Here is a 16,378-nt window from a genome sequence, read left to right on the forward strand (position 1 = left end):
AGAGAGAATTAGAAAATTCTTCACGTTTGATGAAGCATCTTCACTGGTCTACTGTACAATATTGCTGACCTGATTGAATTACTTGGTCTGAAGTATGATGTTATGGAATGGAGACTTTTCATTGACTCATCTTAACAGAAGTCTCAAGCAGTTCTTCTGAATAACTGAAATAAGTTTTCAGCGATCCCCGTTGGACACTCAGTTGAAATGAAAGAATCCCACAAAAGCAAGGAACGTCTGTTGTCTGCTCTGAACTACCAGGAACATAAATGGTTGATCTGTGGAGATCTTAAAGTTGTTTGACTTATATCTTAGGACTTCAAGGTGGTTATACAAATTATCCATGCTTTCTGTGGTTATGGGATAGCCGTGCTGATGACCATCATTATGTCAGACAAGAGTGGCCATCAAGACAAGGATTAAAACCTTGGTCACATGTTCTGTGCCACCCTTTGGTTGAACACAGCAAGATACTGCTGCCAGCCCTCACATCAACTCGTCTCATGAAGAATTTTGTAAAGGCATCGGACAGGGAAGGTAGAGGATTTGCTTTACTCCATCAGAAGTTTCAACAAAAAAGCATAGAGAAACTTAAGGCAGGTATATTTGATGGTCCTCAAATAAGGGAACTCATCAAGGACGTAAGTTTTGATGATGCACTGAATCCTGCTGAACTCTCTGCCTGGTTGCCCCTTACGTCAATCATTGCAAACTTCCTTCGCAACCAAAGAAGTTCCCAGTATGAGAAGGTGGTTGATGAGTTGATGGGGGGGAGAATTTCTGCCAACTTTGTGCATGCATGTCAGTGAAAATGCACTTCCTCCGGTCTCATCTGGACTATTTTCCTGAGAATTGTGGAGGCTTCAGTGAAGAACAGGGCGAGTGCTTTCACCAAGATATCAGTGTTATGGAGGAATGCTATCAAGGCCGATGGAATGTCAACTTTCTGGCTGACTACTGCTGATACTTGAATAGGGATGTGGAGTCTGCTCATCACAAACGGAAGTCCCTGGAGAGACTATCATCCATGAGTAGCTTCCTTAGTTCATTATATTCTTCTTTGTATCTATTCAAAATATTTTGTAAGCCTTATTTGAATAAATCCAGTCTATTTAAAATATTGTGTTTCATTCACCTACAAATAGATTGGAATTTAGGATATTTTTATTGTGCCAATATTTCATTAACTTGATCTGATTAAGTAAAATGAGAATGATTTTTGAATTCAGTGCAAAAAACTGGCTGAAAATTAGGTATATGTTAGACCTTGAAAACAATGCAGGCCAGTGTATTTATTTTGTGTTAAAAATGAGACCTTAAATTAATATTCAAACATGAGATAATTAACATTCACTGTTCTTATAGGTGAAAAGTCAACTGCCAAGAAGAGAATCAGAACGACGAAATCATCATCTCTATCGGCACTGTGACATTCTTACAGCCATTGAAACCCGACTTTCTTTACTCAATATGACTTTTATGAAGTATGTTGATTGCCAGATGTGCTGCTTTATACCGGGAAAGGTTAGTGTTATTTCTGCATGTACTCCTTTTGTGCCTATATAGTGACTGTTTCATTATATCATAAAAAAAATCATTTTAATTAATCAGAATATTGCAAGATTAAATCGTGCAATGCTCCTTCTGGAGGGTTAAAAATACTTCTTTTTTGTTATGTGTAGGTCTTTGACCTTGAAAGGAATTGTATGTTTTATCTGTATTATGATAAGAATTGTAATTGTTTATTCTTTATTAGTATCCCTTGTGTACTATTGGAAAAACAACAAACAAACCTCTTGATTTCCATTGTCTCTATCACCCAGTAGACACATTTAACTGTCTACTGATTACTTCATGAGACAAGTGAACTGGCCTCTAATAGTACTGTAATGCATGAGATTTCATTCAAAAGGCATAGTAGTCTTAAGCTGACTCACCATCACTTTCAGGGACTATTTGATTGTGTGGAAACAAAAGTATGTTTTGATTGTCATCATATTTTTTCTAACTTCCTTACATAGAATTGAAATGGGAATTTTCATTTTAGAATTTTGTGGCATCCTACATGTTTTCTGAGTATTCATTGAGATATTTGTACGTTTTGATAATGTTTCATGTACATGTAGTATGTGTCTGTGGTTTTTTGTTTTGTTTTGTAACATTCTCCTAGCAATCATTATCCTTGTTTCATATATAATTGTTTTTATCCTTTTTTCATATATAAATTTATACGATAGTATTTCCTTCTGCGTGGGTGCATATTTTCCAGGAAGTTGTATAGGATGTTAACCTTCAAAATTTTGTTTTAAATATGAGTTTTTTGAAAGCATAATTATACCAATTATATGTTTATATTATGTATTGAATTCAGGTTTGAATATACCATTTAGGAGATTCTGCAGTAGGAAGAATATCTGTTTAGATGTATTCACTTGGATATAAGCAACTATTTTACTATTCATAAATGGAGCCTTGTGTTATTTTGTCAGTGCAGTTAAAAAGCATACAGCACTACTGTAGTTTTTCTCTGACTTGGTAATTTCCTACATTGACACTAATTAGGATTGTGTTCCTTTTCCTCTTCCAGATATTTTATCGTGGCTTTATATAGGTATTTAACACCAGTCTCTCACATTTATGTCCTTTCCCATTATTTATAGGCACTTACCACTTATTTTTATGCAATAGCCACCATTTCTGTTATTTCTCTACTCATATACCATTTCAATCTTTAGCCATCTTAGTCAGGTTTCCAAAATCAGGACATCACTGATTTCTTGCTTTACTATCTATGATTCTTTTTAACTGATGACCAGCCGGCGCTCGGAATTTATCCTATTGTTAAGACCTCAGGTTTGTTAGCTATGAAAAATACAAATTGGTTAAAAATTTGTCATATTTGTTCCTTTTGTGAACTTGAAAGAAAAATCCTTTTGCATAAGACCAAACCTCCTATTTTACTTTGAATATCCTCATTCCAGTGTTAGGTACCTTCACACTAATAAGGCTTATGATAACTCTTCATGATATACAGTGTATGATTAAAGGGGTTTCACTTAGAGGATGAGTATTCTGCTGGAAGAAGACTTGATGTAGTGCTCCCACATTCAGGAACGGCTTTATTTCAAGGCTGATTATTGCACTGCAAGTGGCTAATTCAGGTAAAATCTAAGAGGTTTGTTCTGTGAAACAAAAAAATATTTTGTCTATGTATTGATATGCCAGTAGTATACCATTCTTTGGATGGAATGGTTAATTTACAATTGTATGTGCATTGTAGCTCCTTGTACAGTCACCACCCTATTTACGAATGAATTGTGTTCCAGACGGCTGTTCATATCTTGCATTGTTGGTAAGTTGGTTTTTTTATATGCAGTGCATTATTTTTTTTTATGTTTACATTCCCCTGTTAATTCAGGAGTGACAGAGTGTACTATTTTCACAGCATTTGTATACTATCATGCAGTATATTATAAAGAATTACTTTGGATGCTAGAAAGGTAAAAAGAGGAAAACAAAATGTAGATGCATGCAACATACAAAATTTAGTATATTTACCATGCAGTGAAAGTTATGAACTTCGAGAGCAGTTGCATGAACAGCATCTGATATTGAAAGTTCATAAAGTAAACAATGCACATTGTTATATATTAAAAAAGTACATACTAAACATTTCCTTTATTTTCTACTGCAAGAGGAAATATAGAAAAAATGGGAATTTTATCACAGAATAAGTTGAAATCAGAAAGTTAGAAATAAGTAGGAGTATTTAGTATTTTTTTCCATGCTTTGAAAGTTATGAACTTGGAGAGAATTTTGTAGCACCAGCTTCTGACATCAGTGCTTATAAAGTAAACAATTTTGTAGCACCACTTCTGACATCGGTGCTTATAAAGTAAACAGTGCACACCACCATCTATTGACAAAAATACATAAATATACTAAACTTTTACTATGAGGAGAGGACATATAGAAAATGGAAATTCATCGTGGAAAACGTTAACTCGGAAGATAGAATGAATAGGAGTATTTTATGAGTATGAATGAGTATTGTTCATACACGAACAAACCTTCGGTCTTAACAATTGGATAATTTCTAGTGCCTAGCTGGATCCGGTTAAAAAACAGATGAAAGCAAGGAATCTTGTGATATCTGGCAACACATGCGTAGATTGGGTGAAGAGATCAAGGGCCACTCACCTACACCATCGCGTCAGTCTTTTGTTTTAACCCGCCGTGGGCGAGAGTCGTTGGTTAACCTCTCTTGGCCTTTACCCGGTTCATTGCCCGTTTTGATTGTGTTTAATGTTTGTGTGTGTGAGTGTGGCTGATATTATGGCTTCTTCTGCTCCTTCTTGGCCTCGTCAATGTGTGTCTGCCCCGGAATTCCAGGTTTTCATGTTCTCTTTTTTTGGCTTTGGTGTGGCGACTGATCCCCACATCACTTGTAGCAGGTGCCGTTCTAATTTTTGTACTATAACGAATCCTTGCACGGAATGCCGGGCATGGCCTAAAGAGCAGTGGAAGTCGTTTTATAGCAAGAGAGAACATCAGAGGATTTCGACTCTGCCTTCACTGAAGGTTTTTTCGCCTCTTCCCGATGCTTCATCTCTTGCAGTATTCACCCCCCATAGTAGCGTTGTTACTGTGTCTCCTTCCTTTTCTTCCACTGATTTGTCACTGGAAGTATCGGGAGGCCACCAGGCTGATGTTTGTAATGTTGCCCATCCTTCTTCAGGAGTTAATGTGATTCCCGAGAAGGGGGAGGCTTTTTCATCATTCTCATTTATTCCAGAGTCGGAGGCGTCCAAGATAGAAGCGATTTGGAAGACACTCGGGCTACGGGGTCCTCCGTCCTTGGAGGGGTTGCTAGCGCACTTTATGTAGGCTTGCTACCCCCCTCCTCAGGTTGGCCAGGCCATCCCCCCTCCTCCTGGCCTCGTCTTCGTGGGTAGCTGAGGTCAGCCATCTTGTACTGCTCTGCCAGTGTCTGCTGCCGCTTCTTTGAGTTAGAGGGAAGCCATGGCGTCAGCCCCGTTGATGACATCACGGGATCAGTCGTTGTGTATTCCTCTGCCAGTGGCATCTGATTCCTCTTCACATCAAGGGGAAGCCGTGATGTCATCACCACTTGTGATGTCACTCCCAGTCGTCTCCTCTGCACTGCCTCTCTCAGTCGTGATGTTATCCCTGCCGCCCAGTTCGCTACATCTCCCTTCCATGTCATCGGAGCCTTCTCTTGCAGATCAGTCTGAGTTTATATGCCAGGCAGTGCTTAAGAGGTTGGGCTCTGTTTTGGATAATAAGTTGGCTGCCTTGTCGGTTGGGAGGACTGGAAGGAAACGTGTTGCTTCGTCCCTGCCTCCTGCGAAGAGATCACATAAGAAGCCAGTGCTGTCTTCCTCTCCCTCTTCCCCCTCTACGCCACGTCGGCGTATCAAGCATTGGAAGGCTAAGGACTTTGCTTCTTCTTCACCTACAAGGGAGGAACAACGCGGACGTATTCTCAAGAGTGTTGGTGTTTCGGAGAGTGTTAGTGTATCTTCCCTTGTGCAATCTGCAGTGGCTGCTTCGTCCTCTGCATCGAATCGCGGGGGTGTTGCATCCTCCCTCATCCGTGCACATTGCGAGCGTGTTGCAACCTCCCCCATCCTTTCACATCGTGAGCATGTTGCAACCTCCCTTGTCTGTGCACATGATGCAAGTGCTCCTTCTTCTCCAAGGCCTATTCGTCGGCGTAAGGATCTCAAGGCGCCTGTCAAGAGGTCGAAGGTGGTGAGCGCAGAGTTGGTGCAGCAGGAGTGTTTGCCTGCCCCTCTCACTGGTGCTTCCAAGAGTTCGACTCTGGGGGATTCTCCTTCGATCTCAAGTGTTCGGGATTTCTCTCCAACTCACGTTTGTACATCTGCCACACCCGTGACCATTCACGGACATTTTAATAAGTCATCTGTTGGAGGAGTATGTAGTGATGTTCCTAGTTTTTTGTACATGCAACTTCCCCGGCAGATATATACTTAGCTATAGTCTCTGACGTCCCGACCAGAATTCAAACAACTCGCGGCACACGCGACAGGTAGGTCAGGTGACCAGCCCACTCCCGCCGCTGGGTGGCGGGAATAGGAACCATTCCCGTTTTCTAACCAGAATTTTTCTGTCGCCGGTAGCAACAACCCACCGTTGTTGGTACCTCCTGCTTTGGAATTCTTTTCTCGTTGGCCGAGGATTATTTGTTTGACCTTTGGTGATGTACATTGATCTTTGGTTTTGGCATACGCTTATCGTGGACCGTTTTTTGGATTTTTGGTTTGGATACTCTTTAAAATGTCTGACGTGGTACCTGTATTTAGAGTGTGTACGAAAGAAGAATGTAAGGTGAGGCTACCGAAAGCATCGGTGGATCCTCACACGGTCTGTAAAAAATGTAGGGGGAATGATTGTTCTGCGACTAACACCTGTCTGGAATGTGAGGGTTTAACGGAAGTGGAATGGAAGACCTTGGCTTCTTATGTAAGGAAAACTTGAGAAAGATAGAGTTAGGAGGGCTTCCATCAGAAGCTCAAGAAGTAGATCCTGCTCTATTGAGCAGGAAGTAGCTCCTAACTCTTCTGTTAATTCACCTGCTCATAGTTTGGTTTCAGCCCTTCCCCCAGCAGCGAACCTGTAGATGCGTCTACGGAAAAGTGCTGCAATGAGAGCCTCAATAATCAACTTGAAATCGCAACTGCAAGCAATGAAGGAGACAGGTAAGCGCAGTGATGTGTGCAGTGATTTGTGCAGTGTCCCCAGTGAAGTGGAGGGGGCGTCTGACCGACTCCGCATTGCTCCTAGGCCTAGACCTCTTTCAGACTCCCATGACCAAGGGAGGAGGAATGTCGAAAGCCGCAAGGGGGATGTAGAGTATTCCCAACGGTCAGGCGTACCCTTCGGCAGATCCTGTAGCCGCTTCCCAGGCTGCTGCCAAGGACAGCTACTGCAAAAGGCGTCCTCAGGAAGTGCTTTTTCGGACTCAGACTCTTCGTCCCCAAGAGAGGATGGAGTTCTGCCTCTAAGTCGCGTCCTCTTAAGAGAACCTGGAAAACGCCAGCAAGCGAAGCGTTGCATTCCAGTCCTGAACCTTTTCCGGAGTATTCTCCTGCTCGTAAGAAGAGAGCTACGAGATCTCCTGACTCTTCTCTGGAAGGTTTCGCACACAAGACAAAGGAAGTCTTGGTAGGACTCCAGCAGCAGTTGTCTGCCTTAGTAGGAGTTCTTTCTGAAGGCTCTTCTAGGAAGAAAGACGTTTCTCTTCATCAAGAGTTCTGTTAGGAGAGCCTCAGAGAGTAGGCGCCCTGGCGTTAGCAGACGCTCCTCGCCTGAAAGGTTTTCGTCCCAGCGAGACCTTCTTCAGTTTGGTATGACAGGACTCGTATGTCCTCTCCTGCTAAGAACGCTAATCGGAAACTCCCTACGAGCAAGAGTTCTCCCAGGAGTTTTTCTAGAGGCGATTACGCCTCTCATGGCAAGTATCAGGAGCCTGATTCGCGGATTTCTCATGAGAGAATAGAGCCCCTCTCTTTTCAGAGCTCCGCAAGAAGGAAGGAGCGTTCGTTCGTCCTCTAGACTTTTCCCGAAGGAACAACCCTCTCCCTCTGGCAAGTACCCAGGAATCAGGAGTCCCGTAGGATCTTATAGATATCCTTTTAAGGACGCAAGAGTATCACTGAATAGGCGCCTCGATTTGGACAAGTGTTCTTCGCCTCCCAGGAGGTATAGGAGAGAATCTAGCGCCTCTCCGAATGGACGCAAAGGGAAAAGGAGCTATTCGCCTGCTAGACGCAGTTACCAGGACGAAAACGTCTCCGCTACTGGACTACGGGAACAAAGGGTTCTCTCCTTTCTCCTCGCAGCGCATTTCGCCTTCCAGGCGTCCTCATCATGACGCAAATGCCTCTCCTTCTTGGACCAGGCATCCTCACCAGGATGCAAATGCCTCTCCCTTCTTGGCCCAGGCGCACTCACCAGGATGCAAGCGCCTCTCCTTCTTGGCGCCAGGACAGGATGTTCTCTCCTTTCTCCTCGCAGGCGCTCTTCGCCTCACAGGCGTCTGATTCAGGACGCAAGCGCCTCTCCTAGCAGGCGCAGGAGCAGAGCAGAAGCCCGAGTATGGGGAAGCTCCAGGACTCTTGCAGGAAGGAGGATAGAAACAAGGTTTCGGATATCCAACAAGGGGGGGACATTGATTCTCCTACAGATAAGATTCACGAAAGAAAAAGGCTTCTTTTCCCTCCGGATCGGTCTCCTGAAAAGGCAAAGCCCTCTTCGCCTGCATCGCTTTTGGAAGAAGTTTCAGAAGAAGATATCTCCAAAGATGCAGGAGTTTCGGACTATAAGAGACTTGCTTCTCTTTTGTTGCAAGTGTTTGGAGACTCGCTACGCCCGTCGGATTCCCCCTTCTCCGGGATCTTTATTATCTAGTACGAAACTGTCGAAGTCCTCCTCCTTCGTCAGGATGACCCTACTCTTTCTATGAGAAAGTCTCTGAAAAGCCTCGAGAGCTGGCTCAGATCTAAGAAGGAAGCGGGGAAGACGGTATTCGCTTGTCCTCCTTCCAAGCTGACGGGAACCAGGTAGTGGTATGACACCAAGGAGCCAATGGGCCTGGGACTCCCTTCGTCCTCAGATGCGGACTTTTCCGCTCTTGTAGATTCTTCAAGACGACGCTCTCTGCATTCTGCAAAAGCCTCTTGGGGATGTGTGAGGTTGATCATCTCATCAAGGGCCTGTTCAAGACTCTCGAAGTTTTTAACTTCATGGACTGGGCTTTTGGGAGCTTTTAGCCAATAAGTCTCAAGAACAAGACTTCGTTACCATGGAAGAGTTGGGCAGTGTATTAACTTGCCTAAGACAGGCGGTTATGGATGGCTCCAATGAAGTGGCATCCCTTTTTGGATCCTGTATATTGAAGAAGAGGGCAGTGTTTAGCTCCTTCTTAACGAAATCTGTTTCGCCTCTGCAGAAATCCTCCCTGTTATACGTGCCCCTCTCTAGTCACCTTTTTCCTCAGGAAATAGTGAGGGATATATCGAAGACCTTATCAGAAAAGGCCACACAGGACCTGTTGGCCCAGTCAGCAAAAAGGCTAAAACCTGCTGTTCAGGTTTCGAAGAAGGAGAAAGTTCCCTTCCAGCAGCCCTTTTGGGGGAAGGTCTGCCCCTAGATCTTCTCTCAGAAGTAGACGATCGGAGAAGAGAGGAAGGTCTTCTCGAAGGCCGTTCGTCAAGACCCAGTGAGACTGCGGTCCTCCAGACAAATGGGTGCGAGGCTTCTAAACTTTTACGAAACTTGGGCACAGAAAGGTGCCGATGCCTGGTTCCCTATCCATCCTAAAGAAAGGATATTTAATCCCCTTCAGGGAAAAACCTCCCCTTGACTACAACCCCAAGGGAGTTGACAGCAAACTACAAGGATTCTGTCAAGAAACAAGCCCTTCTACATCTCGTGGAGCAGATGCTTTACAAGGAAGCCCATAGAGGAAGTAAAAGATCTCTCTTCTCAGGGGTTTTACAATCGCCTGTTCTTGGTTCCGAAAAGTTCAGGAGGTTGGAGGCCAGTTCTGGACGTGAGCGCCCTGAACGTGTTCGTAGCAAAGAGGAAGTTCACAATGGAGACGACAGCCTCGGTGTTAGCAGCCCTGCGTCCAGGGGACTGGATGGTATCCCTGGACCTGCAGGATGCTTATTTCCACGTGCCAATACACCGTCTTCCAGGAAATACCTCAGATTTATGGCTCAAGGAAGAGTATTTTCAATTTCGGGCCCTATGCTTCGGACCTCTCAACAGCCCCTCAAGTATTCACAGGACTTATGAAAAATGTGGCTCACTGGCTTTCATCTCGAAGGGATTCGAATATCCTTGTATCTAGACGACTGGCTGATACGAGCACAGTCGCGAGTCGATGTCTGGAGGACTTAAAGCTGACACTGGAGTTAACACAGTCCTTGGGACTGTTAGTAAACCTCGAGAAATCCCAGATGATTCGCCAGCAGAACATTGTTTTATCTGGGGATTCGGATGGATTCTCGGGGTTTTCATGTTTTTCCATCACAGGAAAGACAGAACCGCTGCTTGGAAAAAGTAGCAACCTTCCAAGAGAAAGAACAATGTTCCGCGAGGGAATGGATGAGTCTTCTGGGGACCCTTTCCTCGTTGGAACAGTTCATTTCTCTAGGAATGCTTCAACCTAAGGCCTTTACAGTTCTATCTAAGAGAACATTGGGATCAGAGATCCCAAAATCTGTCCGATTCCTTTCAGATCACGAAGGAAATAAAGGAGGACCTTCGTTGGTGGATGAATCCGTGCAGGATCAACGAAGGAGTATCCCTTCATGTTCCGAACCCTCGGCTAGTGTTGTATTCCGACGCCTCAGATGCGGGGTGGGGAGCCACTCTAGGGACAGAGAAGTGTCAGGCACCTGGAGGGGAGAACATGTTTCCTGGCACATCAATATGAAGGAATTAACAGCGATTCACCTGTCTCTCATACACTTCGAGGCTCAGATCTCAAGTTCAGTCCTACAGATCAATTCGGACAAACACAACAGCCTTAGCTTACATCAAGAAGCAAGGAGGGACGCACTCGTTCTTCCTTTACAAAAAGGCAAGAGAACTACTGCTTTGGGCAGAAGAGAGAAGAATCACTCTCCTGACGAGATTCATTCAAGGGGACAAAAATGTAAGAGCCGACCTTCTGAGCAGGAGAGACCAAGTACTGACTACAGAATGGCCGTTGCATCAGGAGGTATGCAACAGACTATGGAACCTCTGGGGGAGATCAAATATAGATCTTTTTGCCACCCATTGGAACAACAGGCTGGAAAGTTACTGCTCCCCGATCGCCAACCCAAAGGGCGATTTCGGTGGACGGCCTTCTCCTCGATTGGTCCGGAATAGACGGGTATGCTTTCCTCCGTTCAAGATCATATCGAAAGTAGTAAGGAAGTTGCAGCAGCAGAGGGAGCCAAACTGACCCTCATAGCCCCGTTCTGGCCAGCGCAAAACTGGTACACAGAGGTACTGGGATGGATTAGTAGACTTTCCGAGATCTCTCCCAAACAGGAGCGATCTTCTCAGACACCCCACTTTGACAGGTATCACAAAAACCAAAAACCTGCCCGCTCTCGCTCTAACTGCCTTCAGACTATCGAAGGACTTGTCAGAACGAGAGGTTTTTCTCGAGAAGTTGCGAAAGCGATCGCAAGAGCAAGGAGACCATCTACTATTCGAGTCTACCAGTCGAAGTGGGATGTGTTTCGCAGATGGTGTAGGACTCAGAAGATATCCTCTTCCAGTACCTCTGTGACAGATATGCTGATTTCCTCCTTTACTTGAAGGAAAAATGTAATCTAGTAGTCTCTACAATTAAGGGCTATAAAGTATGCTATCGTCAGTCTTCAGGCATAGAGGCCTTAACATTGGGGAAGACAAAGATTTTACATGATCTGATTAAATCCTTCGAGACGTCAAAGAACAGAGGTATTAGAGCACCTAGTTGGAACTTGGATGTGGTCCTAAAGTACTTGATGACCCCCCAAATTCGAACCTCCCCGTAAGGCTACGTTCAGAGATCTGACAAGGAAGTCTTTATTCTTGGTCGCGCTAGCCTCAGCAAAAGATAAGCGAACTACAAGCCGTAGAACAGAATGGTTGCTTCAGGAACGACTCGGCGTTCTGTTCCTTCAAACCGATGTTTTTGGCGAAGAATGAAAACCCTTCGAAACCTTGGCCTCGAACCTTCGAGGTAAAAGGTCTTTCGTCTCTAGTAGGTACAGAGCGAGAAAGGGCTCTTTGCCCAGTTAGAAGCCTTAAGTTCTACTTAGAAAGGAAGAACGAACTAAGGGGAGTAAGGAGAGTTATGGTGCTCAGTTAGAGATCCCGGAAGACAGATCTCAAAAAATGCTCAGGCGTTTTTCATCAGAGATGTAATCAAGGAAGCCCATTTAGCGTGTAAAGAAGAACAACTGGACCTCCTTAGAGTTAAAGCTCACGACGTAAGAAGCAGTCGCTACTCTTTGGCATTCCACAAGAACTTGTCGATACAGACTCTAGTGGAGTCACTTTTTGGAGATGCAATTCAGTCTTGCATCCCATTACTTGAGAGACATTCAAGTGACGTACGACAAATGCTTTACTCTAGGAGCGTACGTATCTGCGGATTCGTTGCTGGACAGGAGCTGAACCCAATCCTTTTTAGTTTTATTAGGTTAGGGTTTTTAATGGTTTTTTGGTGCGTTTAATTGGTCGATTGAAAGAGGGTACAGGAGTTGACCCCTTTCAAATGGTAGTTCTAACATGTTAGTGTGGTCAGGTGATCGGGATTGGTCGTTATGCTCCTTGTAGTGTCTTATTTACCTAAAGCTCTATCATGTAAGAGGGTTAGCCCCCGTTGGTATGATACAGGTCAAGGTTCTGCCATGTAAGTGGGTCAGCCCCCATTCCCCATTGGTACGATCCAAGAAAAGGCTCTGCCATGTAAGCGGGTAAGCCCCCATTGGCATGATCCGAAAGGGTTATCAGTCACAGGTCTCATCCTCTCTGAAACTCTGATGGCAAGCAGACTCATAGGACAGTATCAATGAAGTCTTCTTCCATATCAGGTAGGAACCCCAGGTTGTTTTTTAATATACCTACAACGTATGTTGTTTCCCCGTTTTTTATATTCATAAATAATTAGTATGTAACTGTCTCTTGCCCTCCTCCAAGGGTGTCAATCAGCTAAGTATATATCTGCCGGGGAAGTTGCATGTACAAAAATGATATTGTTAGTATACAATAAAGTTTTGTACATACTTACCCGGCAGATATATACGATTAATGGCCCGCAGCCTCCCCTCAGGAGACAGGTGGAAGAGAAAAATTCTGGTTAGAAAACGGGAATGGTTCCTATTCCCGCCACCCAGCGGCGGGAGTGGGCTGGTCACCTGACCTACCTGTCGCGTGTGCCGCGAGTTTTGAATTCTGTCGGGACGTCAGAGACTATAGCTAAGTATATATCTGCCGGGTAAGTATGTACAAAACTTTATTGTATACTAACAATATCATGTTATAGTAGTGGGTTTATCTTGGAGCTGACTCGTGGACCCAGCCAGACAGGTAGTTTCGGCTGTTTGACTGCTGACCCTTCCATTAATTTTAATGGGGAAGGTGCCTAGAGGAGCCTACACATCCTTCTCATCATCAGTCTCCGTTGCCGGAGCAGGAGGAGGGAGACGTAAGAGTTTTTGTCTTCCTTTTTGGAAGTTGTTGTGGAAAGTAGGACTCATGCTTGGTTGTCTTACCACTCCTTCTTGCTTGGAAGCCTTGGTGGGAGCTACCTAGGATCCCAAATCATCTCTTCAGCTTCCTTTGTCAGGGCATGTCCAGTCGGGACGGTTTGCTTCGCTCTAGGGGCTATGCCAAGCTACTACCCCGCCTCTCACGAGACATAGGAAAGTACTATGCTACGAACTCTGCATTTTTTATGTTGCGCCATCTAACCCAGATGTCATTAGCCCTGAAGCCAGGATTGACTTTTGGAGCAGGTGAGGTTTGGTGGCTCTGTCCTTGTCTCCGCAAGATGCCTCAGCATTGGAATCTACGGCAGCCTCCATGTTGCAGACGGTTTCTTGGCTGGACTTCTGGTCTGTGGTCATTGCCAAGATAGCTTCTGACAGGTCCCCAGAAGGTTGGTGGAGTGCATCCTCACTTGCCAGTCTGTTGCAGATCCAGAGGCAAGGTCGTCTTCATATATGGCTCACCTCAGTGTTAATTTTGGTTTATGGGGCTAACCTTCTTACTGATTAGAAGTAACACAGCTTTGTCTAGGATGAGAGATCAGTTGACATGGAGTCCTTGCTGTCATTGAGAACAGAGATCTGTTGGAGTCCCAGTTTTGTTTCCTTGGACAGAATTTGAGAATGTGATAGACCAGCGCCGGGCTGACACCAAAGACAGACTGGTGCACCAGGCCGTGTCTAAGTCAGAGGTCTCATTCTTGGAGACGTCCGGCTCTTCCTCCCCTTGACTAGCAGCAGTCAAGGAGATCGTCACCTGGTAGGCCATTGAGGAATTCAAGTTCGGCAGGGCCTTCCCATCCCTTTTTTGACTCACCCTAGGTCAGAGGATCAATGCCCTTTCGCTCTCGTTCCTTTAAGCCAGCAGAGGTAAAGGTGGCCGTCAGTAGGTTAGGCACCTCTCCCTCTCCTGCGCCACTGGTGGGGGGGTTGCCTGGCGCGCCATTGGGCCAAGTGGCAGAGTTATGGGGCGGAGAAGTGGGTGGTAGATGTCCTTTGGGTGGGTTGGGTACCTACTGCCATTCGACTTCTCTCCTCCTCTTGTCAGACAAGCCGCAGCTCAGGAAGGCATATCCTCCAGATTCTCTGAAGTTGGCTCTTCAGAAGGAAGTGCAGAAGATGCTGGACAAGGATGCGATAGAGGAAGTGGTGCGTCCGTCTCTGGGGTTTTACAGTCACATCATCTTGGTGCCCCAGGCGTCGGGAGAATGGAGACCTGTGATCGACTTATCCACCTTGAATCACTTCATCAGGAAGACACGGTTCAAGATGGAGACCCCGCGTTCGTTGTTGGCAGCCGTGAGGGAAGACGACTTCATGCTGTTGATAGACTTAAAGGGACGCATACTTCAAAATCCCTGTTTCATCCAACGTCCAGAAAGTTCCTTCGCTTCTCTCTTGGGGACAAAGTCTTTGAGCTCAAAGTCTCGTGCTTCGGGCTGACCAACAGACCCCTCAAGTGTTGACAAGGGGTCTTCGCTCTCTTGTGTCAAGTTGGGCCTCTCGTGTCAAGTTGGGCCCATGCTCAGGGGATCCGTTTGCTGAGGTACCTCGACGATTGGTTGGTCTTGGCAGTTTCCAGGGAAAAGCTGCTGCAGGATAGAGATAGTCTACTTCAGTTCTGTCTGAAATTGGGCATTGTAGTCACCAGGAAAAGTTGAACCTCGTACCCAGTCAAAGGATTATCTACCTACCTGGGCATGGTCATCGATAGTGACAGTGGCAAAAAGTTTTCCCATCGGATCAGAAGGATTGGAGAAGTTGCGGGTGGTGGTGCGCGACTTCCTGTCGGAACCACATCAGTCAGCTCATCAGTGGCAGGTTCTTCTGGGAGGGTTGTCTTCCCTGGAGAAGCTGGTCTCTCATGGGCGTCTTCATCTTTGGTCACTGCAATGGAGACTGGAAGAATTCTGGTCTCCGGCGGGGGACTCACCCCTGTTAATGGTTCCTCTGTCTCTGGAAGTGAGAGAAGACCTTCGTTGGTGGTTAGACAACCAGAAACTTTCGAAGGGTGTCCCTCTACGTTCTCTTCCACCGGCCTTCCTTCTGTTCTCAGACGTCTCCCTTGCAGGGTGGGGGGCTCATTTAGGTGGTCTCATCGCTTCAGGCGTTTGAGTTGGAGGACAAGCAGCAACATATCAAAAGTTGGAGTTGAAGGCAGCCTTCCTGGGTCTGAAGGAGTCTCGGGAGAAGGTAGAAGGTCATTCTGTCATTCTCATGTCGAACAACACCACGGTGGTAGCCCATGTGAAACAAAAACCAGGGAGGCCTGGTTTCCTCGGTCAACTTCACGCCTTGACCGTTGAGGTTCACCAGTGGGCGGTCAGCAATTCAGTAGAGCTCTCAGCCAGGTATCCCAGGCAAACGGAATGAGGTCGCAGACAAACTCAGTCGTCGAGATCAGATCCTAGGCACGAGTGGTCCCTTCATCAAGTGGTGGCAGACAAGCTTTTCCAGGTTTGGGGGAGACCCATGCTGGGACCTTTTGCAACTCGCTTTAAACGGAAGAAGCTGGAGATATTCTGTTCGATGGTCCAGATCCTTGAGCATTGGCAGAGGATGCATTCCAACATTCCTGGGACAACCTGGAGGTGTATGCCTTCCCCCTCCATTTTGTTTGATCCATCAGGTTCTGACAGGCTAATGAGTTCACAGAGGTTCTCAGGATGACTCTGTTAGCCCCTCTGTGGCTTCAGGCGGAATGGTTCCCAAATCTGCTGTCGTTGCTGTCAGAGGTTCCGAGGGAGATTCCCCCTTGGCAACATCTCCTGTGTCAGCCCAATGCGGAAAGGTTCCACCAGTCAGTAGAATCCCTGTCTCTTCACGGTTGGAGGCTGTCAAGTATCTCCTCCGAGCGAGAGGCTTTTCTCAGAGAACAGCAGGGCATATGTCCAGCAGTCTCAAAAGAAAGTTGACCTCCGCGGTTTTACCAAGGCAAATGGCGATTTACAGTGATTGATGCCATAAACGGGGTTTTTCTCCACTCGAAACCTCTATTTTCAGTGAATCGCAGACTTTTTAACCTTCTCAAAGGCAAGAAACATTGTCGTTTCTGCCATTAGAGGCTACAG

At 45.6% G+C, this 16,378-nt stretch overlaps 2 protein-coding genes across 2 annotated transcripts in view; one reads left to right on the top strand and one right to left on the bottom strand.

Annotated features, from left to right (window-relative positions):
* The window catches only part of LOC135219066 (uncharacterized), a 155,253-nt gene that overhangs the window by 53,868 nt on the left and 85,007 nt on the right, over window positions 1-16,378 (bottom strand). The window lies entirely within an intron of this gene.
* Window positions 1-16,378, top strand: part of LOC135220284 (F-box only protein 28-like) — a gene marked incomplete at its 5' end in the record, with an annotated part of 31,195 nt that overhangs the window by 5,713 nt on the left and 9,104 nt on the right. The window contains 1 exon segment of the mRNA XM_064257541.1: window positions 1,366-1,524. Coding sequence (XP_064113611.1) covers window positions 1,366-1,524 — 159 coding nt within the window.

Source organism: Macrobrachium nipponense, chromosome 1, assembly GCF_015104395.2.
Source record: "Macrobrachium nipponense isolate FS-2020 chromosome 1, ASM1510439v2, whole genome shotgun sequence".
Taxonomy (NCBI): domain Eukaryota; kingdom Metazoa; phylum Arthropoda; class Malacostraca; order Decapoda; family Palaemonidae; genus Macrobrachium; species Macrobrachium nipponense.